Source organism: Pieris rapae, chromosome 21, assembly GCF_905147795.1.
Source record: "Pieris rapae chromosome 21, ilPieRapa1.1, whole genome shotgun sequence".
In the NCBI taxonomy this organism is placed as follows: Eukaryota; Metazoa; Arthropoda; class Insecta; order Lepidoptera; family Pieridae; genus Pieris; species Pieris rapae.
In genome coordinates, this window is record NC_059529.1 from 6690974 (window position 1) to 6718955 (window position 27982).

The following is a 27982-nucleotide window of genomic DNA, read 5'->3' on the forward strand; positions in this document are numbered from 1 at the left end:
TTTTTTAGTGCAAATTTGATTGATATCGTTTCTTTACTTTAGGAGTCCATAGCGGACAAACAACGTGACATTTAAATTTATATATATTATTAAGATATAAAATTATTAGGTACTTGTAGAATTTCAGTAGAGGTGGTAAAATAAAAGCCGACACGCAGCTTATATGATAGAGCAGTATATGTTCAACACGATTATTGTGTTGAAAAACAAAAATAATAATAATTCAACGAATAATAATTCATTTTTATATTAAAGATTTGGCCTGCATCCCTAGTTGTGGTATAAATCACCATTTGCATATGTTAATTTGTATGCACGTGTTGAAATTTAATTATGAAACATTACAATGCTGACTAAATGTTATTATGGGCCCCAGAGATCTATTTCATAATATGTCAATTAAATAGGCAAGCAGGCAGTAGATCTCTGCCTGACACTAGCCGTCGACTATTTGGGTCTAAACCGATTTCCTCACAATGTTTTCTTTCAACGAGCCAATGTTAAATGCGCACATAGAAAGACCTTTGGTGCACAGCCGGGAATCGAACCTAAGACCACAGTGTCAGAGACGCACGGTGAACATGCATATTCAGGTCCATAGTAACTTAAATTTTTGTTTTATAGGACAGATTTAGTTTGCAAAAGGTTTTGTAAACTTCACTTTTGACATTTCAAAGCGATATTCGTAACCACTTGTATTCAACTCTCATACAACCTATTTTTAGATATCACGAAGGTCTTTCACACTGGAAATATGATATAACATCAATTTTATTGGCGTTTCAAGAATTGTACTCGTTCTTATAATATTCGTATACTTTTTGTTCAATTATTATACTAAAACTTTTAATTCGATTCAAGATTTGTCAATTTCAGTGTTGTAACGTTATGAAAAGTAATAAATAGTGACGTTTCGAAATTATTCGATACGGAAATGGAATATTTTCGGATCGATTCCTCTGGTTTATATAATATACTAGTATATCTAAACAACTACTACTTTAATAGAAACTATTAGATTTTTATTTTTTATAGAACAGGCAGTTTTTTAGGTAGTTTTTTATAGCAAACGGGCAGGAGGCTCACCTCATGTTAAGAGATACCGCCGCCCATGGACACTCTCAATGCCAGAGGGCTCGCGAGTGCGTTGCCGGCCTTTTAAGAATTGGTACGCTCTTTTCTATATTCTTTATTTTATTAAGGAATTATTAAGGAACTTTTTCAGTAATAAAAAACAAAAATATTAACTTTTTATACAATAAAATAGCGATTACTAATTAATAAATAATTATTGTGAATAATTATGTATTTATTTAAATAAAAATCAATAATTTAGTCTTTAATTGGAACACCAATATTAAATAAACACGAATCGCGATTGCTTATCAATTTTTGTGTACATCACTACACAATTATGTGTGGTATCATTATATTACAAAATGACAGTAGCTTATGTCAAATATGGAATCGAAATAAAAGTAGTGATATAGTCACTTTGTCTTAAATGTCACGTATTCTGACGTTGATTAATACGCCTCTACACACCTGACTAGATAATAAATGTTTTATTTGTCACTTTCGCGAATCGTATAATTAACTATTTCTCGTTAATTATATCTCGTAATAAAATTAATTACCAGATCGTAAGTCTCGTAACTGGGTTAGTTCTATTGTATTATACGTAATTAAAAATGAAATACGTCAAATTGACAATTGACTTCCAGTTTTTTTAATACATAGTATGACAGGCTCACCTGGTGTTAAGTGGTACCGCCGCCCATGGACAGTCAATACCAGACGGTTCGCAACTGCGTTGCCGGCATTTTAAAAATTGGTATGCTCCTTTCTTGAGCGATTAGTCCAATTGATTCGGTTACTTCAAATATTTTATGTCATAAGTATAAGTAAACTTAAATCTATATACTATATTATTATTAGATTATGAAATATGATTCTATATTATTAGAATCATATTTCATAATCTCGATTTCTGAAAATATTTTTATTTCAATTGAGTAATTACTTCTTTAGTCGTAGTTTTCAATATTTACTTGCTACATTTAAAAAAATTTTGAATTCCGATATTACTAGATATAAAACAGTGAAACTTAAAAAATCGTCTCTAAAATCTTCGTAGCACAAATGGTGCATTGTACAAATGGCAGATGTTTTTCAATATCGCTAAAAACGTTAAGGTGAAAATTAAATAACTGACAATATAAATACCCCTAATTACCAGTGAAATATCCAAACTTTTTATTCGACGAAAACATAATTACGCGCTTAAAATAGAAGAAAATCACGGGTGCGTGACTGTCCGTCTCGCGGGAGTCGCAATTAATGTTCAGTAAATTTGTTTACTTGCTCGTTCGATGTTCACAAATTGTTCGTTTAAAATTCGACACGAATTTGTGTTTAACATGGATTGAATTACTGACACAAATCTTCACAAGACATATTCGACTTGGATATGTTTTACTAAAATTGAAATAGAAGTTAAGGCTTTCGAATATTTCTATTCTATTTCTCTCTGCAGTCGTTCATATCTGAGCGTCGTGGTAGGAAACATCTGCAGTGCACAATCCATTTCCATTGGTTTCTAGCGCCCCTCTTATAACAGTGTAAATTTTTCAGGACGACGAGTTTTCCACTTGATCAGTCTTTCTCTTTGGTATTTGTGATCTGATATTTATATTGTTAGTCTTTTATCTTCTGTGTTTCCAACCAAAATCAATTTCTCCAAGTTCTCATCGCCTCTGCGAATAGTATGGCCAAAAGATATAGTTCAGATGACAGAGAGGTGAGTCAGGATCGATGTATTAGTGCTCTTCTATCCTTATTATCAAAATGTTACTAAGATTCCAAAAACAATATATATTTTCTTCTATTTTGTATTGAATCAGAAGAAACTCTGATTCAACCATAAAAAAATAATTGTCGGCGATTTTACAATAAAGTTTTTAATTGTCTATCGCGTGCTGGATTTACTCACACAAATAAATGCTTCAATTCTGCACTTCTTCTTTTTCTACTTACCAATAACCTAGTTAAATGACTCGGAAAGTTTGCCAGATGTTAAGTGATACCACCGGCCATAGACACTCACATTTTCTAGAAGCCACGTAAGAGTGTTGCTGGTCAATTTAAGAATTGGTACGCCTTCTCGAAGATTCCTAAGTCGAGTTGTAAATATACGTTGTAATAGGTAATACTTCTATATAGTGGTGGTACGCGGCACAAACTGCCATTAGAAACGCTCAGCTGTGGAACGACGGACGTCGAGATGATACGGATGGTACTTTGAATTCTGCCTAGACGTAAATGTAACTGGCAGGTTACAGAAAAAAAAGAATTCATGACTTTTGTTTTTATGTGATATTTTTTGATTGCTAGTTGTAGTTGACTCATGTATGATTTTATCTCAAGAACTTCCGGTAGCCGTGATAAGGCGAAATCAAGTACTCTTGTGATGCAACTGAAACTGAACTTCAAATAACATTAATTCTCACGTAGTATGTAAATCTTAGTCTTGGCGCACATGTTAACCCGTAGCTAGATTTGAGTAATAAATCAAGTTGGAAATAATTTATTCTCTATATAGATTTTAGATTTGAAACGCTGTGTGAATAATTCAGATTGGCAACATTGTTTTGTAAATGGAGTTTTGTTATATATGTTCCATGTCACGCATCAGAGCAGTGTTAGTTTCAGCGTTAGACTCTCATCCCTGAAGTCGTAGGTTCGGTACCCATTATGCACCAATGGACTCTCATTCTATGAGCGCATTTCGCTAAAACGGTGAAGGAAAACATCGTGAGGAAACCAGCTTGCCTTAAACCCAGAAAGACGACGGCGTGTATCAGGTACAGGCTGATTACCTACTCGCCTATTAGATTGACCATGAAACAAATATATAAACCTGAGACCCAGACCTAAAAAGGTGGTAGTGCCACTTATTTTACTTGTATTTACGAACTGTTGTTTCAGCCCTTCGTTGACATCCCAGTGTTGCAGCAAAGTAAATAAATCAGAGAGTGAATTGAATATCTAGACAGTTAATTAAATATCGATATTCAATCAAGTCGCTAGCATTATGATTTAAATAAAGAAACATCGAGGATGTTTAACTATTTGTCTTACCGAAAGCCAGCTATTGATTAATAATGTAAAACAAGATGGCGGTCACGACAAGAGCTGATTACTTTTAGAGTGTTTTTTTTTGGCTAAGTGATTTTTTGTTACAAATTGTGGTCTTTGATGAAATTGTAAACATGTTTTCGACTCCGCCATGATAATTGCATTCGTTATTTTTATTTCGGTGCAATCGTGAAGAACTGAGAGCTTGGAAATTTCATGTTTTGTTTTATTGTTAATGGTTAGGATAGTTTAGCAACGGTGCGACGGAATTTTAGCTACTTGATTGAATATCGATCTTTAATTAACAGTCTATAGATTCAATTAACTCTTTTATTTACTGTGAGACTAGCACTGCACGATTCAGGACGTCGTTTCTTGTAAAAATAGCAAAGTAGTGGAAGTCTTTGCACCATTCCATTTTCCCTAGACAGTTTATTATGTTAGGTTTATTCAAGCGGCATCACCTGGCGTGGAATGCGCTGGACGTGCGAACTGAATCGCTTGGTATTCGTGACATAAATACATATATGATTTCTAGATTTTACTGAGGTTAATAAAACTATTTTCGAACGCACAACTATACCAATTTAGGCTAAAAATAATCAGTGAACCGCTGCGTAATATTCTGGTTAGATAGTTGACACGCCAATTAATTTTCATACAAAATGAAGATTGTCTTGAAATTATAAATAGGATCTATAGGATCATATTCAATCCGTACTCGTATTAATGTCTATTTAGTTTATATAAACAAAAGTGATCAGTTTGTAGACAATGCTATCTTTCATAATTAAACAAAAACTCAAATCGTTGTAAATGTGATCCAAATATAATATTTAAGTCAAATGTCAGTTTTGTGAAGTTATACGACCAAAGAGTTCCCATTTTTATTACAATCACCACTATAGTCTGTGCTCCATAGATAAATCATATTCCATTTTTGGCGCCATTTGGTTATACATATCGATTTATTTAGGTCATTTCATGAAATTAGATAATCTATTTATTTACATTTATTATTTAATGTTAATTTAACTATTCGATTAATGTTTTACTATGTGACAAACTCTCTTGATGATCCATAAAAAAATGTTTGATATGCCTAATTAGAAGAAAGTAACCATTTACCTTTGTATTTACCATATTACAGACAATGATTTCTTGCTGATATTAAATAACGTGTTAGGAAAAAATATGGTAGTCATAATAAAATATATAAATATTTTTCTCGTAATGTTTTATCTGCAGATTATTTCTTGCCTCATTACATTATGGCGCCTTTACGAGGCAGCCATCAACACACACGTTAAATCGTCAAAGCGTAAAAATGTAATCATTCTCAAGTAATGTTGGATATAACGCGTTATGGCACTTTCATTAACATTCCCAAAATATACAGAAGATTTACATAGTATACGAAAAAGTCACATCACTGTGTATATTATTAAACATAAAAAGATCTTACTGCAAGAGTTTTTAACTTTTGGTATAATGTATTATTTTATACATAAATAATTATTTGCGGGAAACATTATAATTAATATTAAATTAATAACATAATTGTATAAATTAATAATATGATTACAATAATTTATATTGAAAGTGATGAATTGATATACTTACTACTACTAAAATCGGTCTTGGCTTCAGATTTCTGAATCTGTTTCATGATCATTTATAAAATCTAATAGGCAAGTAGGTGATCAGCCTCCAGTGGCTGACAAACGTCGTCGACTTTTTGGGTCTAAGACATGTCAGTTTCCTCACGATGTTTTCCTTCACCGTTCGAGCAAATGTTAAATGCGCACATCGAAAGAAAGTAGTGTTGCCCAAATGCAAGACCAAGACGAGACTTAGACCAGTCTTGGTATTGGTCTTGCGTCAATACACCTGGTCTTGATCTTGGTATTGGTATTGCGCTCTCAGTCTTGGTCTTGGTCTTGATCTTGCAGCAAGAGTCTCGCAAGTCTCGCAAGACTTGTAAATACCTATTAGTCTATTGCTATTTATTCGTCACTCATGTCAAATTGTAAACATTCACTCCATTCTAGCTAGGTAAATGGGCGAGAATAATAAATAAGATAGACTCGAAGCGAAACTCAATTAGAAATGACTGAAATTGAAATAAAAACTCATATTTATAAGCACACAAGCCGAAGACCGACAAAGAAAAATGCGGCATTCTTTGATAGATAGAATAAATCTTTGAAAGATTAAAAAGCAGAAGTATCAGAATCAAAATCAAATAGGTTTTGTGCCTACGCAAAAATAAAGTGTGTTCCTTTTTTATTGGAACTATACGTTGCCTGCTGTTTTTATGGAGGTTACTAGCTACTAGAGTAGATACGATAGAAGTTGATAAACCGACACTGCAAATCTCGATTTTTGGAAATGTGTGATTTTAAAACCAAATGCGTAAAGCAATATGACGTCGCTCATATTTGGAGTTTTTCCACGTTTCAAATTTGTTTAAATCACCCACTATCGAGACAGCGTGTCAAATGCTGTGATACACTTGTTGCAAACCGCGGCGTCTTTGTTCGTAAATTATCAAATATGTAGGTATATAATACACAGACCGACCAACAGTTTATTCTCAGAACGTCACATTTTCCCAATCAACCTTGAACCTTATTTCTCTAGTAATAAAGTTGAAAATTTGATAACGCCCAAATCTCAGTTTGTCCTAACTGCAAGACGCAAGAGTATTGCAGGCTTAAGTATTGTCTTGCTCAAGTCTTGCAGGCTTCAGTCTTGGTATTGGTCTTGCTACGATAAGGTGGTCTTGGTATTGGTATTGGTCTTGCAAAAATGCAAGAACAAGACCAAGACTGCAAGACCATGACCGATTTTGGGCAACACTAAAAGAAAGTCCATAGGTGTACAGCCGGGGCTTGAACCTACGACCTCAGTTATGAGAGTCGCACGCTGAAGCCACTAGGCCAACACTGCTCTGATATACTACTACTACTACTACTACCATTATTATTATAAAAAGTCTCTAGCGTAATTATACACATATAAGTAGAAGTGTGGACACAATTTCCGCTCTAAGACGCTCATTTGGTCCATTGTGCGTAAGTCCTAACTAATTAAGCCAGCCTAGCTCCTTTCACAAGCTCAGAAGTTTCCTTGAAACTTCACAGGCTTCATGGGGCGACCTCTTTGCTCCGAATACCGTTCGTTGAGAAGCCACAGCCACGCATTATTCATAAAAACTAAAGCACTCTTTATCGATTAAGCTCTTTCTGTCAAATTGTATTGACGCTGTGATGGAAAGAGACAGTTGAATTAAACGAAAATTCATTTTGTTACATTAGTAATTTTTGAGAAATGTAATATGTATTAAATTTATTAGTATAAATTAAAATCAGTAAAACAAATCTGTTTTTAAAACTAGTCTTATTTATTGCTATGCAAACTACAGAGCGTATATATGAGCCCTCCAGTATTATTTTAATGATAAAATTCTTATGAGTTATTTGACAGATGTTAACTTTTACGGAAAAAACATAATATCAGTTTCTTAAAGACGATTTCTGTTTAGGCTTCGTAAGCATGACCCAGTAGAAAACTAATCCTAACTTAAACTCAAAATTTCTTTATTCATATAGGTAAACAAGTAGGTACACTTATGAACGTCAAAAAAAAAATTGTAAATTTGCATTTACTACCAGTTCGCAAGACAAGGGCGTAGATCGGACAAGAAGAACCAGCAAGAAACTTTCCGCCACCTTTTTTACCGATAAGTTTTTTTATTAAATTGTTTGAATGGAGCAAATCAATCCCAAGGAACATTTAAATCTAGCATCATTCTTAAATTTGAATTAAAAATGTATTACTATATAGTATATAGCCAGTATCTTCGGAACCTTGCCTAAAAGGACTCCTTTTAATAATATTTTTTACTAATTAAATTTTAAGGTTAGTTGTTAGGTATATTTTTATGTAATATGTTATTTGCTTTGAATAAATATTTATAATTACTGTATTACGTATAATTTTCATGTAAAAAAACAAAACTTTGCGTTTGCTTTAAAACCTTTAACATTTTTAGGGCTTTGCTTTCAAGACAGGTAGGACCTTTTGTAATGAACGACTAATGACTACCAAGAAGTGGAAGACAAAGGAATTGGTTCTTCTATTCCCAAGGCATTATGAACGACGAACATATTTTTACTAGTCTTAATAATAATAACAATAAAGCCCATTTAATTTCCAATCGACAAAAAGATGATAAACAGCTAATATTTTTTAACATTGTATACGTTATTTTATTTATCTTGTTATATATCCTATATCTTAGCTTAATTTAGTACAGTCCATCGGAACCTCTTCCCGGGTACACCTCGAAATTCGCTTCCTGTTACCGCTTCTATTTCTTCTATCCACCTTTTTTTGGGGCGCCCTCTTCTTTTTCCCCTTGGTTTTTCATACAGTTGCCTTAAAAGTCCACATTTTATCTGTGTATCTTGCTCTTGGCCCACCCAATGCCACTTATGTTTTAGGGCGTATTGTAAGGCATCACTTTGGTTTTTCGTCTTATTTTTTCGCTTTTAATTTTTTGTCTAATTATTAAGTCTTCATTATAAAACTTGCACTTGTGCTACTTTTGTACTCAGCTTCAAACATCTGTATGCTTTTTCTGGGCGAGTGGATCAGCTTTTGCTTTCTTTGTCTGACAGATGCCATAGATTTCTGAATCAAAAGTCTAAGGGTCTGTTTCACAATTTATGGATAAAGTACCAAATAGCTATTGCACCACATAAATTATTCGGAAGATAAAGGTTCCGAATTAGAAACTTCCCGTTTCATGACGAATTGCGCTATCTGACAGTCGTGAAACGCAACAATAATGTTTATCCTACCAATAAGTAATAAATAGCTTATTTGGAACCTATCCGGACATTGTGAAACAGACTCAAGTCAAAAATCATTTATTCATATAGGTAACACACTTATAAACGTCAAAAAAGAAATATATATTAAATGCTTCTAATTTTACGTTACATCGAACAAAGATTTGTCTCAGATTGTCAAAGATTCTCTATCAGCAGAAGGAATGGTGAAATAGGAGCACGCACTTACATTCTCGTGGGAACAACACGCAAATACATAGTCGAAATAACTAACACATCAATGGCGATATTTTTCTTCACCGTACGGGTTAGATCGATGCAGCCGTCATTCAAACAACCACCTCTGTATTGAGAATCGCATAGTTCTCTTGCATTATACCACAGATCACTTATATAAGAGACTTGGGTCCATTAGGCCACGTCGACACTTTGAAGTTAATAAACCGGACAAATGGGACAAAATCTACCTCTGACAGTTTCCTTCGTAAATAACGAAAAGTGACAATTTAAACATCTTAAGAGTGCTTTGGTGAGAACACGACAAACTCCTATTTGTTATTTCGACCTTAGAACTTCCTTGCGGTTTTGTCAAGTATGACAGGTACTCATTAAAAAAATTTGTAGTAATAATAATAATTACTACACAATTTTATTAACACTGTAATTTTAGTTAAATTGTGTGTGTGTAAATTTTTATGAAAGCACGATAAAAGTGAAACTTTTTTTCACATTACACACATTTAACAAAAAAACATCCATTTAGGGTATAAAAATCGCTTTACCAATACTAATTTTATACTTGGAAAATGGGAATGATAATGGGAAAAGAAGTGTAACTTTAATAATTAACAATATTTAAAACAAAATAGCGTGGAGGGGTGGCACAAATGAATAATAGTCTATACACTACACGGTCAGCTACTGCGAACTATAGGCGCCGCCATATTGGCCTTTGCTGCTATGACGAGCGCCTTTCACTTTATCCCTATTTCGCGGCGGACCGTCACGCGACATGCACGCAGACGAAAAAGTTTCAGACGATGTAATAAAAGTTTCACTTTAAAAATATATCAGTCTGACGCCGTTTTAAGTAATTCTTTAGTACTCATATACTTTGCATTGCAGGGATAACATTTATAACATTTAGTAGAAAGGAATAGGAAAGTCTAAGTGCAGATTTTTTTTTAATAAATATATATGTAAGATATTACTGGCTTTATTAAATCTTTTCTATATACACTTTATCACTATAGTGATATTGTGAATTAGATTTAATAACATCAATCATCATAAAAAAGTGTTTATTAATTTTAAGTACATTTGCTAGGTGTAGATTTGGAAACCCTATTAAAAAAAATAGTCAGGGTTCCCAGTTCTTCCATAAACAAACTTAGGGGCTCAGATGTTGTTCTTTGGTAACCCACTGAATAAAGACGAGTTGGCACCTGTAGTATCATCATAATACAAAACTGAAATACAGAGCTCGAAATAAATCTAAATACACATAACTTTTGCAATATGTTTTCGAGAATATTTACTCTAACTTCACAAACACTCAAATATGTTGACAATAGCATTTCGATTTCTAAATATGAATACTCTGACAGAAATATTGTACGAAAATCTTCGATAAAATTCCTGATTATGTCGTCTTTGATATTACATTCTAAATCCAAGACTGTTCTTAAAGCTTGACTTATGACATCAATCGCATTAGCCTTTCACAGAGGGTTGATACTGTGGCTGATTTCATGATCCATTTACTAAAGGGAGTATTATTTCCAAGACATTTTTCATTCTTAATGAATCAATTTGAGTTTTTATACCTAGCCAAAAGTAGCATTTAATTTTATGATTTTTGTGTTGAAAAACATAAAGATACTATGCAGTTATAGTTATTTAAAGTGTTTACATACAAATCAAAACAAATAAGAAAATACATAAAAATATATCTAACAAGCTGCCCCGGCGAACTTTGTTCCGCCTTAATGGCAATAAATAAGCAGTTTGTTTTTTTTATTGGAAAAAATACAAAAAAATTAAATACCTACATTAATCATTCATTATTATTTCTGTATTTTAGTACATAGGTTGTTCTTCACTTAAGTACCTTGTGATACACGACATTTTTTGTTTTATTATCAGGCGCAAAAACAAACAACGCTGATGGTCTTCCGACCCGTGAACATGCCACGTATGACCATGGGAAAAACATGAATGTTCTAGATTTAAACCACAAACTTTTAAGGATTGGCCTTGTGATTTGTTGATGGTCATGGCAAATGCAAGACGTATCGGAAATTGAAGTCTTTTAAATTCAAACGGCATATCGGTTGGGATCATCGGGATCCTCGGAATAAGAACTTCCTCACCTTTGAGATTTCCTATCATTATCGTAGCGTAAATTACATTGTTCTTCAATTTTCTAACCACCAAACGCATACCGTTGCAAAACAGTGCAACGGTTGGTTTATGTTTCGAAGCATGATTACTACGGAGCCAACCTTTAGGCGTAAATTGTGCGGTGGTAAGCCAGGCACGTCCAAAGAGTTTAAAAATTCAATTGGATAGTTGGTGGCTTCATCTTCATTTGTGACGCAGTCAATAGATTTGAATGAAGCATTGTTCCAATGATCTTATTTTGAATTATGTAGTTCAGGTCATCTACATCTTTATTCTTAGCCGCTAAAATTGCTCGCTCACTCAACCATTCATTATTTTTGTAGTTAGAAATAATGTTTGGAAACACATTGTTAATAAGTTCGTCTTTTGATTCCATTCATCGACAGGTACTTGACCATTACCGATAGTCAGCAATTGCTCCGAGAAATCTTCAGCAGATGTATCATTAAGCAATGTAACTCTCATGTTTGTTGTCAGCTGCAGTTTCTTCACATAGCGCCATAGGTTTGACGATTTGAGGCAAGTGTTTATTTCGTCGACAGCCGTAGATCTTGGAATTACTGCCAGTATTTGGCGGAAATCGCCAGACAGTAAAATCATTGCTCCTCCAAAACATCTTGAGTCATTGCGTAAATCTTTTAATGTTCGGTTAAGTGCTTCTAATGCACGTTTATGCGCCATTGTGCATTCGTCCCAGATGATGATTTTCGATGCCGCTAAAACTTTTGCCATTGCTGAGTGTTTTGCAATATTACACGTTGGTTCTTCAATAGTTTGAAGATTTAACGGTAATTTTAATTCTGAATGAGCCGTACGGCATCCTTCTAACAATGTGACTGCTATTTCAGAAGAAGCAACTGCAACCGCTATGTTGGATCTTGCCCGAACAGTTGCTAAAACTAATGACATGAGGAATGTCTTGCCATTTTCATCATCGTTTGCCTTCATTAAAGTATCATAAACTTGCTTTTGTTGGTAATTCAACAGGGTTACATTCGTTTGAACTACTAAATCTAATTCCTGGTGATCATATTCACGTTCCCGCTCCAATACTCGATTAAATGCGTCTTTCGACAACAACAACAAATAGGAACATTCATCATTCTTTGGATGAACTGTATACATACGACCATATCGAGTTTTATAGTTCTCTTCACTGTTTATACGAATGGACAATGGCACTATCATTACATTTAATTATTTATTTAATAGAAATATTTTGAATATTGATTTCTTACAAATATCAAATTGTCATATATACGTCATTACATAGCTGTCATTATACGTCAATTACATAGCTATCATTTGCGTTTTATTATTCTTTTTTGTTATACCACGTTTTATAGTGACTGACGTTTCATGTCAAGTCCCACGGGAACGCTGCCGAACGGGATAAAAAGTATCCTATGTCCGTCTCCTGGCTCTAAGCTACCTCCATACCAATTTTCACCGAAATCTGTTCTTCCTTTCTTGAGTTATAAGTGGTGTAACTAACACGACTTTCTTTTATATATATAGATAACTAACCTTAAAATTTAATTATTAAAGTATATTATTAAAAAGAGTCCCTTTAGGCAAGGTTCCGAAGATACTGGCAGCGTTCCCCCTTTGACTAGCTAGACTAATTCTTTGTGCGAGGTAGCTGCCAGCTCTTCGTTCTCCTGTGATGTCGACAAAGTGTTTTATAATTTTTTCTAGCCTACATAGTAATGTATGCTAGAAAAAATTTAAAAACACTTAACTTGTAAAAATACTTAAAATTAATAAAAATAAAATTAATACAAATTTAACAACTTTGGTCCCTGTGGACCTTTAACGTTAGCAGCATTTCGTTGTGTTCCAATACTTATTCGTTGAGTCAACAAACCACCAGCTCTGATCACAGATACTATCTACCAGGCGCCAACCTTAATCTTTATTTAGCGCCTGTGCAACGCGGCCCAAGAGGAATAAACGGAAAAAATCAAAGTTGGAGGAAAGACTCATTTCAAATTAAATTAAGCAGCTTTATTGGTACATAAAATCTGCCTGGTCATTCAGCTCAATACATTATATAAACATTATAACCATCACCGTGCAAAGTATCCTGGTATGGAATTCCTTACCAATTTATATCAGACGAGCTGTCTTTAATTTTTTTTTAAATCTCCTCTTGATAATTTTTCATCTGCCTATATATTAATTTACCTCTACTTTTACATGTCTGTTTATACATTCTATTATTTATATGTTTTCTTAAGATTTTATTTTATTGAAATAATAGTCGCATGTTATTTTTAGTATCTTTTTGTTATATAATTATGCACTGCTTGTACTATAACCCTCTGCGGGTGTTTCTATATTTATTGTTCCATATTAGGGTTGCCTGAAAGAAATCGCGTGTTAACAATAAGGCCGCCCGCTTCTTATAAGTTATGTAACCTAGTTACTTTTTTTTATTTTATTGTTATAAATATATAAATAGAAGATATCTTAGCCTATTTATTTTTTAACAACTTACAATTATATAACTAAATAAAATGAATTAAAATCTGTGAAATATAAATAACGAATATAAAACTAAAGAACTTAACCCTGTCCATCCTTAGACCTCTTCAAAAGTCAAGGCCTCCTTCAGACCACTCCAACTTTCTCTATTCTTAAATCAAATTTTTATCTCACACTAATTAAAAACAGGGTTAAAGATTTAGACTAAATGCGTAAAAGGTTTAATATTAAATTAAAACATATTTGTAATTCACACGTGGTAGAAGTGAAACCTTCAAAAACAAAATTTTTCAATTAAATAAAAATTCACTATCTAAATGTATTAAACTTTTCTATAAAAAAGTATATGTTAATGATAAAATTTGTTAATTCTTTAAGATAAACGAAACGAACTCCTATCTCATTTCCTATCAAATTTAATAACTCAACGGTGGACATTGATATGTTCGCTTGGAGTGTGGAGAAAGCAAGGAGAGCTCTGGTACAAAATTATTTTAACCAGGATGACTGAAATGTATTGACTTAATTTTCATTTTAATTGTCAACAAATTAAATTCTGTTTTTCTGTTTATTGTTATTGTTTTGTTTAACACTAAAAATTTTTGAAATGTTTATGTACCTTCTTGTTATATATATATTTATATAAAATGAACTATTTGTGAAGATTTATAATTGGCCCATGTTGTTATGTATATATTCATCTATTTTTGTATTATGCTGTGAATCTTCTTATGAATAAATAAATAAATAAATAAATAAAGAAATCTCAGTTTCTCCAACGTTAAATATTAAGAATTTATGTTTCTGTCTCTTTTTACTGTCGCTTTTTCCGTAGCATCCGGTTTGAAATCACAACGATTCTAAAGATGTTTCACTTTAAAGATGTTTATTATTTTAAACGCTCTAATCAAGCATTATCAGAAAGAGTACGTAACATGATGATTTTATTCTGTATCCCTTGCTTTGCCACACAATTTTACAAATGCCTAATTTGAAAGTTAAATAGCGAGACACAAAATACTGAAAATGAAAAAATGCTTTGGAACCAGTCTACGCCTGGCGTTCCACAACACAACTCTTTTTAAGATACTCCTCTGACACGCACCATTTCTTTGGAACCAGGAGCCAGTGTTCAGTGGCGTAGCAAACACATTTTTTGGTAACCCCTGATGGGGTAACTCCACCAACATCCGCACCGGGTGGCCACCCAAGGTCTACGCCACAGCCAGTAGCCCTTAGTCTCTATGAGATTAAGGGGCCATAAGAAACGGGCGTACCTTTCCCTGAAACGTCGGCGATGCAGGTTGCAGGTGTCAACGGGTGATTAGCATTAAATAGAACATAAAAAACCAAATTACGGAGTATATTTTTTAGTTTTTGATTCCCTTTAACCTCGGAATAATACACAGAAATCTCTTTAGGGCTCACACAATAGATAATTTCATTGATAAAGCGACCCGTAGTTTCCAATAGCATTGCAAAGGATCCATTTTTTTAAGGTGACATTAATTTGGCTTCCAAAACGTCGGAATTACATAAGTGCCAAATAAAACTTTTTCCGACTTTTCTCTCCATAAAAGCCTTCTTTAGAGTTCAAGGAATAAATGGGAGAATTTACTCGAATGGGTCAAGCCGTCTTCGAGTTTCGCTCTTAGCAACATATTTTGCGAGTCCTTTTTATTTGAACAACTTAACTTAACAAATTACTGAGTATTTTATGTTATATGGCGGTTTTCGCTTAAAATAATAAGTTCTTTTGAAAGCGCAATTTTGCTTAATAGCTTTATTTTCACGGGCGATGTAAATGAGCTTGTAGAAAATTAATTGATATATCGTTTGCATTTAAGGTATCTAAGAATCAGGTTCATAGTCCCGATCTTTTGACAAAATTTAAATTTTGTATTCGTCTCTGATGAAAGTTTTCCCGCGACTACCGCAAGGGCGTCTCCCGAGAGACTCGGAACTCGGCTTGAGCCGCGGCAGTGTGCTTAATCGCCTGTAGGGCAGGATGCAGGCTCTCTTGTTAAAAGTTTAAATTCTCCTTGCACTTGTATGATAAAATTCTGTTTCTTCTTTCTTCTTCCTTTAGTGCCCCTCCATTACTGGAGGTTGGCTGTCAATCTCTTGAAGCGTGTCGTGTCCTGTGGTAGAGATTGGACGGTGTCGCAAACTCTTCCGGGTTTACCCTAACTTTGCGCAACCATGACTTCTTCATTCTAACAACACGCCGTTTACCCTGGATTTTACCCATTATAATTAATTGAAGGAAGTGGTAGCAGTCATGGCGCAAGTACGCAACTTTACGTTGTTTAAGGCTCTGTTAAATCTATGTATTTCTTAATTATTTCCATGCATGTCTTGTGTGCCCGTTTTAAAAGGGTAAGTTTTCGCTCGAAACACGATTAGTAGACAGTCCATGTAGACTCCTAATGTAACCATCAGTCACTGAGCATGTCGCTTGGGTACTAGAGTTTGATTAATTTCCTTTCCACGTATCAACTTTAAAGACACGCTTAAAGTCCTCTGACACTACTAAGAATAAATATTTTTTATGTAAGTAGACAGTTTCCCCCAATTATTATACAAATTTATTTTAAATATGCAACCTAAATAAAGCTTTTTGCTTAATAGATTGTGGTCTCGACAGCGTATTAAGAGTATAAGCTAAGCGGATTACCTGTAGAAAAGTATTCCAGCTTACCTTGGCTTACAAAGTGAACTTAACAAATTCGTTGTTCTAGAATAAACAGAAAACTTGAATACATTTTTCTTTTATATACAATATGTATGTAGTGGTCAAGGAAAGGGTCATTAGGAAAGAAAGAGAGGTCGGCCTCTTGCACGGTGAGCTGATGAGCTTAAGGAAGTCAAGAAGCCAATTGGAGGAAGCTTATACTCCATAAGTTGTCCGTGAAAAATTAATTATATATTAAGTATGTTTTGTGTGTTAATATTATGTAAAAATATTCCAAGGAATTAATGATACTTAATTGTTATTATTACAAGTACACTTATTGTTACTGGTCTCTTTTGTCAATAAAGAAGTTGACGACTTTAAAGGACATTTCATAGTAAGTAAATCCGGGATTAATTTACTTATTTCATTGACAGCGAATAATTTACAAGTTTGCGATATAGGGATTTAATTTGTATATTTACACCTTTGTTTTCAATATCGAAGTTTCTAAATTGATCAAGTAATTATAAGATTAGAAAGAATTTTCCAATACTGTCCAGTACTTTTATAGTAGTTGCTATATGCTATATTGCTAGCAATTTGCATACATTGTTATTGTTTTCAAAATAATTTTTGAAAATGTAAATGAAAAAATTACGTATAGGGCAGTTCCTTACCAGTACTTGTATTATTCAAGTTTCAAATCTTGGAACAGTTAATTTGAGGTTAAAAGCTCGTGAGTGTTTCGTGCTAAGACTCATTGACTTAGATTGTATGCAGTCTAGGTTAAACAGAACGATATTGTTCACAAAGCGGGCTGATGTCGCTCTATGGACAAGTCAATAGTTTAGTAAATTGATTTGTAAAGGAGGCTCATATTTTGACTGTCATTTTGACTGTCATTTTGATTGGCATTTTTATTTTATAAATTGACTCTGCACAAATACATCGTTTTACATTACGATCTAAATAAATAAATAAATCAGTGACGCTACAACCTCTTTAGGTTCAGGCCTTAGATTTCTGAATCTGTTTCATGATCATTTTGAAATCTAATAGGTGATCAGCTTCCAGTGCCTGACCAACGCCGTCGACTTTTTGGGTATAAGACATGTCTGTTTCCTCAAGATGTTTTCCTTCACCGTTCGAGCAAATGTTAAATGCGCACATAGAAAGAAACTCCATTGGTGCACAGCCGGGGATCGAACCTACGACCTCAGCTAAAGCCACTAGGCCAACACTGCTGTGTCACATGACGATCTAAAGACTTTTTTACTGATAAGAATACGACTAAAATTGTGTATCATAGCTACTTTCATAGCGTTATGTCGTACGGTTTTGTACTGTGCTGCTGCAGAAGTTCAATCCATATTTGTGCTGCAGAAGCGGGCTGTTCGGGGAATTTGTTGTGTTTCCCCAAAGGAATCGTAATAAATATACTAGCAGACTCGGCCAAGCGTTGCTGTGGCTAAGGTTTTTGTTATATTACATAGTAAACTATTCAAGGAAACGGTAGGATAACCTATGTGAAAGGTAGATAGCTTATGTTAAACGTTGGTACTTTTAACACAGCGCCATCTGTTAGAATTGTATCAAATAATAAATAAATAATAATTGCGACTAATATTAAAGATCTAAGCTATCCTATCTGTTAAATTGTACCAGACTGCGAGCCCTCTAGCACCGAGAGTGTCTATGGACGGCGGTATCAATTAACATCAGGTGAGCCTCCTGCCCGTTTGCCCCCTGTTCTATAAAAAAAAATTCTTAAAAGAAACTCGACACATATCGGCACCGTCTGTATACTATTTGAAAATACCAAAAGAAGGTTGGCAAAATTGAATTTTTCCAATTAATAACTTCATAATTGGTTTCATTATCGAGGGTTAAAGGTTGCAGGCAATGCCATTAGGAAATTATTCACATTATATTATTTAATTAGTTTAGACCTTACTTAAGTTATTCTAGGTAATGTCTCAGTGGAGAGAAAATTCTAAGAAATGAATATTTGTTAACTCATTTATTTATTTATTTATTTATTTATTAATTACAGACATGGCTAAACTCACAATAAAATAGACTATAATATATACAATACAAAATTAATTAAAATAACATAAAACACAGTTTATTCTAACCCCTAATACTCTCCAAGTATACCCTCAAATCAGAGTACCCTGCCGCCATACGCTCACCAAATAGGTCACTCTCCGGTGAAGAGTCGAGAAACCCATTTAGCATCGAGAGTAGTCGAGGAATGGGAGCTTGTTGACGCTGGACAGTGCGAGCCAAACGCACAGCAAAGAGGTTATGCCTCCGGCAGCGGTAATAATTGTCCGGAACGTACAGTCTGATGATTTCCCCCATCAAGTATGCGCTTTCCGTTTCGTTTTTAATAACGTTTAGACCAAACCTTACCACAGCCAAATCCCTACGAAGCTCTAACGAATTGTACCCCAATACCCCCATCAGGAACTTAGTAGGGTAGAGGTAAGGAAAAAAATTGTACCTTCGTTTGTACAGGTTTCTAAGGAACTTCTTTTGCACCCTTTCAACCATATCCCCATAATACTTTTCATAAGGGGACCATATGACGCAACTGGTTTCAAGAATTGGCCTTACCAAAGATGAATATAGTACCCTAGTGGCAGTGTCCGATAGACCAACTGAATTTCTCAGGACAAACCCCAACCTTCTAAATGCAGCATCCGTTATCATCCGAATATGCTCCGCAAATGAAAGGTCAGGAACAAACAAAACACCCAAATCGCGGACTCTGTCTACGCGCCTAATAACTTCAGATCCTATGCTATAGTCGCAGAGTATTTTATTCAGAGAGGCACTAAAGGTTATCACTTCACATTTGTCATAGTTGAGATGGAGGTTATTTAATTCACTCCAATGTAGCAGTTCATCCAAATCACGTTGCATACATAGACAGTCATTGTCAGTCTTAATCTTTTTAAAAATCTTAACGTCGTCGGCAAATAATAGCACTTTGGAATATTTAATACAGCTCGGAAGGTCGTTAATCATTATCAAAAATAGCAGCGGTCCCAGGTTCGAACCCTGGCTGATACCAGAACTTGTTGGATAAGGTTGTGAGATATATTGTCCATATTTAACGTATTGGCTACGATTTGATAGGTAACTAGAAAAAAACTTAAGCAGAACAGCGCCACACCCAATTGCGGCCAACAACTCATCTTCCGTCTACGGTTTACCGGTTTCCACCGGTAACCGGTTTACACAGATGACAGCCATACATAACATGGAATAATTTGCTGTGTTACCCAATAAACACTGTTTGCTTTTTGGAAATAAAAAACTAGACTTTACAATTTGTTAAATTTTTCTCTAACTTAAAATCTTCCTATATAAGTTTCTGCTGTTTTCAAATGTTGAGCTTAGGAACGCGATTTTGAGAAGTTGCGATTCATTTTGATTTTTCATATTGTCATGTTTTCGTTTTATACGCGCCTGAATTTCATTGATTTTGGTTATGAGATCATCATCATTACCGTTGGTGCATCATCTCTGATATTAAGAAACTCCAACAGAAGAACAGCACCGCTCTTAGCAATAAACAAAAGAACACACGTCAAGACAGAATTAAGTTCTTCGCGGCTAATTTTGTATAAAAATAAATTGAAATTTCAATGTAATGCGTTCAGGTTTAACCAGTGTAATTCCAACGTGATTAAAGCTAGATGCGATTATTTTGAAAAAATATTGATGTTATGTTTCCTGTGCGTTTAAAATTTTATTGGATATCGCTATGTGGTTACCAGTTTCTGTTTATATTTTTTTTTACAGGCGGCAAACGGGCAGAAGGCTCACCTGATGTTAAGTGATACCGCCGCCCATGGACACTCTCAATGTCAAAGGACTTGCGAGTGCGTTGCCGGCCTTTTAAGAATTTGTACGCTATTTTTGCTGACTTGATTATAATAACGCGTGAAATGTATCTTTTTCTCATTTATTTTCATTGCCAACGCTCGCACTCTCATACATTGGTACATAAGAATTTTTAAAACAAAAAAAAATCAGAAGAAAAACACAAATACGTTCATAAATTACAAAAAAACTCCAAAATTCGTTCGTTTTCGAGCTTAGGAACAGTTTTTTGCAATTTAGTTTTATTTATATGTATTTTTCTTTGTAGATATGTTTGTATGAACCGGAAATTCGTTCAATAATAATAAAAATAAAATATGGTACAATATGTTAATGGTTATACAATCGCAAATCGTTCGCATATTCTGCCACACACAGTGGCGCGAAAAATCTTCATTTTACATTATTAGAATTAATTCTTATATTATCTGTATCGTATATATCATACTTTATTAAAATCGTATAAATTACAATATCTGACGCAAATAATCATTTATTGAATATTTAATCTTGTTATGAGATTATTATTATAAGTTAATACACAGTAGTGATTTATATTAAGAGACACACCCACCTAAATACTAGGTTAACTCGCTATTAAATATTTTTAGTGTTAGTAGAAATAAAAGCTAAATATGAGTAAAATTTAAATTTGTCTTGACGTTTTAACTAGAACACGTTGAACGGAGTTTCACGAAGACCTAACTTGAAAATGCAACGAGTTCACAATTAATAACAACTTTATGAACTGAAATATAGAATATGAATAGACTGTGAAATTATCATACCTATATACGTACAATATTTATTACATTATAAATATATTTAAATCAAACAAATGATTTTTATTGAATTACAAAAAATGAAACTTCTTAAAAGGCCCGCAACGCACTTGCGAGCCCTATGGCATCGAGAGTGTATGGCGGCGGTATCACTTAACACCAGGTGAGCCTCCTGCCCGTTTGCCCCCTGTTCTATAAAAAAAAAAGATTACACGAAATTAATCATACGATCTATATGTATAATATAAAAAGGGGCTCGTTTCAAACTACTTTATATTTTTTATATTCGTATGGAGGATGAATCTTCAATAGTAAGAAATGGAACTTATTTTTGAAATTTGTTTTTAATCGGACTAAATAACATGCTTTATGCATCACCAAAACTTGGCATAATAATAAAACTTACAGTCCACTTTATAATAAAAAAACATCTTAAATATAGAACAAAAAGTATATATTAACTAATCAACAGCATATGTATCCAACGGAGTTATCTTTCTAAAAATACATGTGCAAAGCGCAAGTGTAATATTTAATTCACTGTAATATTTCCTTTTCTAATCCCAAAGGCATGGTATTATAGTGCATGCAGGAAAGCCGCATTTATCTAAATCTAACTGTAATATGCTGGAGCCGGAAACTCGTAAACTATTCACAGAGAGTGCAATGCCATAAAATGCTAGGCGTTCGAGTTCTTTAATCCAATGCATATATTTTTAAATATCGAATATTAGGGCTGTATTTATGCTTGCCCATATTTGTACTGACGAATTACTTAATATTTTATTTTAAATTAATGTAAATAAAAAAAAATTGTCGACACTACTCGCATAAGCTAGCATCTACGTTACAATTTTCATTTAAATAAGTGTATTATCAAGTAACTTACTTGGTTTTACCAATAATAAATTAAAAGACTGTAAATAAATTAGTAAATATTAAAATTCTTAAGACAGAATATAATACTACAAAATAAATTCTCGTAATCAGCTGATACAAACCCCTTACTTAATTAACTAAAGAACCCTGTCTAATTCTATATAATGATATTTACGTTGATAGAGAATTTACCCAGATATTACAGTTAAATTGCATATAGTTTTTATTAGGGGGTAACATTAGTCGATTCGTATTTCAGCTGCTGTGTCCTATAAAATATTCAAATTCGAATTAAGAACATCTGCTCATTTGTTTTTTTGTTCACAGATAATGCAAAATGGATGACTACAATGACAGCCTCATTTTTAACGACACAGAGAGCTATAAGCCGTACTCGCAGCGACCAGAGACCTACATAGTACCTATACTATTCGCGTTCATCTTCATAATCGGCGTTGTGGGCAATGGGACACTTGTTGCCGTGTTTGTACGGCACAAGGCTATGCGAAATGTTCCTAACACGTAAGTTAATTTACATTCATGCCCGGAACTTCTATTATAGTTTCATCTCGTTCATGCAAATTAGAGTGATAAAGGCAATACATTTGTTGAAGTTATACTTCTTTTGACACGATGGAAAAAAATGATGAGAGTGAATTTTTTGCGATGCGCTCACCAACATCTAAATTCGACAGCATAAAGTTAGGTCTATATTCTAGTATTCGTAACAGTACAATACACAGTGTGAATAAATAAATCTTATTTTAGTGTTTTTAAATCAATTTCATATGTGACGGTGATAGTATTTACTAATAATTGATTTATTTAAATTAAATATTTTTGATTAATTTGAATATTTATCGTTAATCACTACTGTATTTTAGCTATTTTTTTCCATACGCCAAAGAAGTTTTAAGTAACAAACTAGCTCCATTTTAACATCACCTGATGTTGACTACCAAAGGGTTCACAAGTACATAGCCAGTCTTTTGAGAATTGGTATGCTCTTGAAGACCAGAACCAATTTGACGTAGAACCCTACGTCAATCAGGTATGGAAACACTCAGGTAGCTGGTGTTGCATTGTAGTGGTGCGTAGTACATAACAGTAAGTTTAGGTACGCGACCTTTGATAAGTAATTGTTTGAAGTTGTGGATATTAGAGGCTAAGCTCTCAGTGAGATCGTGTGAACTCTGATTGTGTACTTATGTATGTGCACACGAAAAAATATCAATCAATTGTCAATCACATTACAGAACTAATAATATAATAACCCTTTATTCTTCCACATCCTATTTACATAAATTAAATAAATTAGATATGAATACAATTTTAACTAAGATGTGGCCGCTGTCCGGGAGGCCTCCTCCAACTTTTTCCACTCTAATTTATTTTGTGCCTTCGTCATCCAATTTCTTCCAGCTACCCTCTCAATCCCGTCAGCCATCGCTCTATTGGTCTTCCTTTGTTTCTTGTTCCTTTTGGTTATATAATATCAGTTTATTACTATATATATACAGGGCGTCCCACGGCGATGCCACACGGAGGGAATGTACCTTAAATATTAATGATAGGATATTTTACTGAAAGAAGACATCGTTTAATTTTTAATAATAAGTAGAACTGCATTCACAGATTTTTTTAAAATTTCCAACCTCAACCGGGAATCGAACCCGCCAAATGTGACAGTAAAATTACATGTATTTTATAATAGCGTTTGAAAGGGCTACTCATAAGCATTATTTTTTCCTTAATAACCTAGCATATTAAATGAAACTCAAAACATAAAATTTTACATTTTATTAAAAACAAATAATTTATCAAATGCTCAAAATGTGATCCGTTCTGTTGTATACAAATTCTCACTCTTTTAATAATTTCTCTCCCTGTCGATTTACTTATTTTGGCATGGTGGATGTTTGAAATAATACGTCTAAGTTCATTTTGTAACTCCTGCATACTGTTGTTGTTGTTGTTGTGTATTTTCCTTCCTGGATCGGCACTTTTGGACAAATTAGATGGCCACCGAGATCCCCAGATCTAACCCCACTTGATTTTTTTATGGGGTTATGTAAAATATTTAGTTTACAGGAACCGGTACAACAGTGTGCAGGTGCAAAATGAACTTAGACGTATTATTTCAAACATCCACCATGCAAAAATAAGTAAATCGACAGGGAGAGAAATTATTAAAAGAGTGAGAATTTGTATACAACAGAACGGATCACATTTTGAGTATTTGATAATTTTTTTTTTTAATAAAATGTAAAATTTTATGTTTTTAGTTTCATTTAATATGCTAGGTTACTAAGGAAAAAATAATGCTTATGAGTAGCCCATTCAAACGCTATTATAAAATACATGTAATTTTACTGTCACATTTGGCGGGTTCGATTCCCGGTTGAGGTAGGAAATTTTTTTTAAATCTGTGAATGCAGTTCTACTTATTATTAAAAATTAAACGATGTCTTCTTTCAGTAAAATATCCTATCATTAATATTTAAGGTACTTTCCCTCCGTGTGGCATCGCCGTGGGACGCCCTGTATAGAACAGTTTATATATAGAACCTTCAATCAAAACACTCATTTTTGTTATTTCCTAAAACTATTCCACAAATTCATTTCCTTAATAACATACAATTGTGTACCATTAATAAAATATTTGAATATTACATTGGCTGCGTGTCGATAATAATAAAATCTAACATTATACATTTGCATACGTTACACCGAAGGCTGATCACCTACATGGCTGTTTTTAAAAACAAATAACAATATCATAAATCTGAGGCCCAGGCGTCGAAGCAACACTTTTTTTTTTGGGATTTTGATATATATTAAACATATATTATTACATATATTTAGTACAGAGGGAAAACGGTCAGGAGATTCACTTGATGTTAAGTCACTTACATTGTCAGTAGGCTCGCACGTGCGTGGCCTTTAAGGAATTGGTAAGCTCTTATTTTGTAGGGTCCTAAGTACACAGTGCCTTAAAAAGCGGTCAGTTGTGCGGGTTGCCTGGAAGAAATCGCTTGTAAGCGATAAGGCCGCCCTTTGTCTTTTGTAACTGTCTTATTTTATTTTTGTTATGTGTGTTTTTGTATAAGGCGATAGAGAATAAATAAATAAATATAAGTAAACTTCCTTCAGTACTACAACTTCTCTTACAGGCAACCATTGTAAGAAAAAAAAATAGATATGGTATCATGACATATATACATGACATATATACAAAGATACATGAGAAACTAATGGAACAAATCAAAGCAAGTAAAAGATATTATGTTAACAATGATGTGGACAATATTTAAAAAAGGCCTCACAACATAATTTATCTCCTTTACAATTAAAACTTATATATGCGTACATGTAGGTCAATATATAAATAAAAATAAAATACGTTTATTTTGGAACATTAGATCATCAAGATATCACTTATTCCACGTTATTAAATTTGAACCTGTAGGCATCCCACATCGGCCGAGAGAAAAAGCCGGCGTAAAAATCTCTCGGTACTCTTTTAAAACATAAAATCATCAAACAATACTTATATTAAAACAAATATAGCAAATTAATTAGAAGTAGACTGCACAGCACTAGTACCAGGCCTTTTTATCAACTAGATAATCGCTAACTTTATAGTAAGCCTGTTAACACAGCTTTTCTTTAATACATTTCTTAAATTTATTATAAGATAAAAGAGCCTCTGTGATTTTATAAAAGAAGAGTATCCCTTTTCCCAAAAAAGAATTACTAACTTTTGATAGTCTAGTACGAGGGAAAAGTATGTATATTAATTTCCTTGAATTTATCTCTCGGAGATTCCCTACATTTTAAATTAAAGTTTGCACGAATAGCCCTCTTCTGCAGGATGTAAATAGATTCGACATCAGCAGCATGCAACATGCTTAGTTGATTTTTATTAGTTTTCATTTCCCTCGTGATTCAATAAGACCCAATTAACAAGGTAATTTATATTAGCTTCACAAAATTACCTAAAAGTTTTTTCCTGTAATAACTTCTCTCAAGTTCAGGAAATTAAAGTAATTTATAAAATCGTCAATCTTTAATATTATGAAAATATTGTTTTTCTAAATATTTTTATCTACAATCTTTTTCACAAATGAAATCAAAACAATACAGTGGCGTTACAATTCAATATGAAATTGAGCCTGTTCTTTCAATAAGTATAAATATACACTTATACATATACACTATAGTGTATATACACATATACACTTTTCTATGTGAATACTTTATTGGTATTTAATGGGATCTCGGTTAAGTAAAATACGCTAAAATCAAGAACGATGACCGCGACTCGTACTTTTCATTGCGATCGTAGCGAAGATTTGTCGTGTTTTTTGAATGACTTATTCACTATGAGTGGACATTTCTGCACTATCCTCTGTTTAGAAAACAGTATTTATATATAATATATAAAATTCTCGTGTCACGGTGTTTGTAACTAAACTCCTCTTCGCCTCGACCGATTTTCTTGAAATTTTGTGTGCATATCGGTTAGGTCTGCGAATCGGACAACATCTAATCTCTTTCACTCTATCTTTACATCCCGCTAAATGATAAGGGAAGCTCTACCCTTACATTTTTTATACTTTTTATGATAGAGCATACAAAAGTACAACTCTTAACTTTCACCCCTCACGACCAACCCCTATCTTTTATTTGAATTAAGTAATTAAAACCTTATGACTTGAACTCCAAGGTTTATATTTAAATTCACAGAAAAACCTAAAAAAATTATTGCGGAAAACTAAACAGTCTCTAGGATAGCAAAATAATCCAAATTTTTACGTTCTAATAAAGAAGGCTTACACACGTAATCTTTAAAGAGAAAGGAAGTTCGCGGGAGCAGTTAGTAAGATTAAATATTTGTAATTCTCTAAGGAATAAACTCATATAGACATAATTCAATGTTAGAAACACTCAAGAAGTAAATCAAGAGGCTTGCCCAACAATATAAATCACTTGGTAAACAAAATACGCCGAACAATTTTATTATTGGTACCATTCGTTTTGTTAACATACAAAGAGATGTAAACAAACGATTTATTTCAACTATGTATGATAAATTTTGTTTGGTTTATATGAAATGATATCAAATCGTTTCGTGCTAAGATGGGGGTACAATTAGATTAATTATCAAAATCCTCACAACTATACAACTATCAACTATACATGCAAATGTCATATTAATTTTATAATGTAATATAATACAAACATTATCATAATGTCATAACAATAGGTAAGTTAAGCTATTTAGAATTTAATTTATACAAATCAATTGGAGATATAGAAATTACCATATCATGAAAGGGAGTAAAGCGAGAAAGGTAGGTTAGCAACGCATTATGTACTCATATTACTATTATGTCGTTTTTAAACGATAGTGCCTCTTTGTCGCTCGTTCCATTTCAAGCTTTAAATAGAACGCCTCAGAGCGAGGTAACGCCGCATGCGTTGGTTGATAGTTGGTGCACATTGGTGCACCGTCAGCGATCGAACATACAACCTCAGATGAGAGTCGCACGTTGAAGCCACTAGGCCAACAGTGATTTTAATAGAAAAAAATATATGTTTGATAAAACGTCACCTCAAACATTTCAGGTACATTCTGTCGCTGGCACTGGCTGATCTACTGGTGATCATCACCTGCGTGCCCTTCACTTCTATCGTCTACACCCTGGAATCCTGGCCCTGGGGTGACACTGTATGTCGCCTTTCTGAAGCTGCTAAAGATGTCAGTATTGGAGTGTCAGTGTTCACCCTGACTGCGTTGTCAGCTGATCGGTATTTTGCCATCGTGGACCCGTTGAGGAAGCTTCATGCTACTGGTA

The 27982-nt window shown here is 33.6% G+C and overlaps 1 protein-coding gene across 1 annotated transcript in view; it reads left to right on the forward strand.

The window, feature by feature from the left end:
• Positions 1-27982, forward strand: part of LOC110995244 (neuropeptide CCHamide-1 receptor) — a 102917-nt gene that overhangs the window by 31738 nt on the left and 43197 nt on the right. Inside the window, exons 2-3 of the mRNA XM_022262312.2 lie at positions 22449-22643; positions 27753-27979. Coding sequence (XP_022118004.1) covers positions 22459-22643; positions 27753-27979 — 412 coding nt within the window. The 5' untranslated portion in view covers positions 22449-22458. The remainder of the gene's footprint in view (positions 1-22448; positions 22644-27752; positions 27980-27982) is intronic.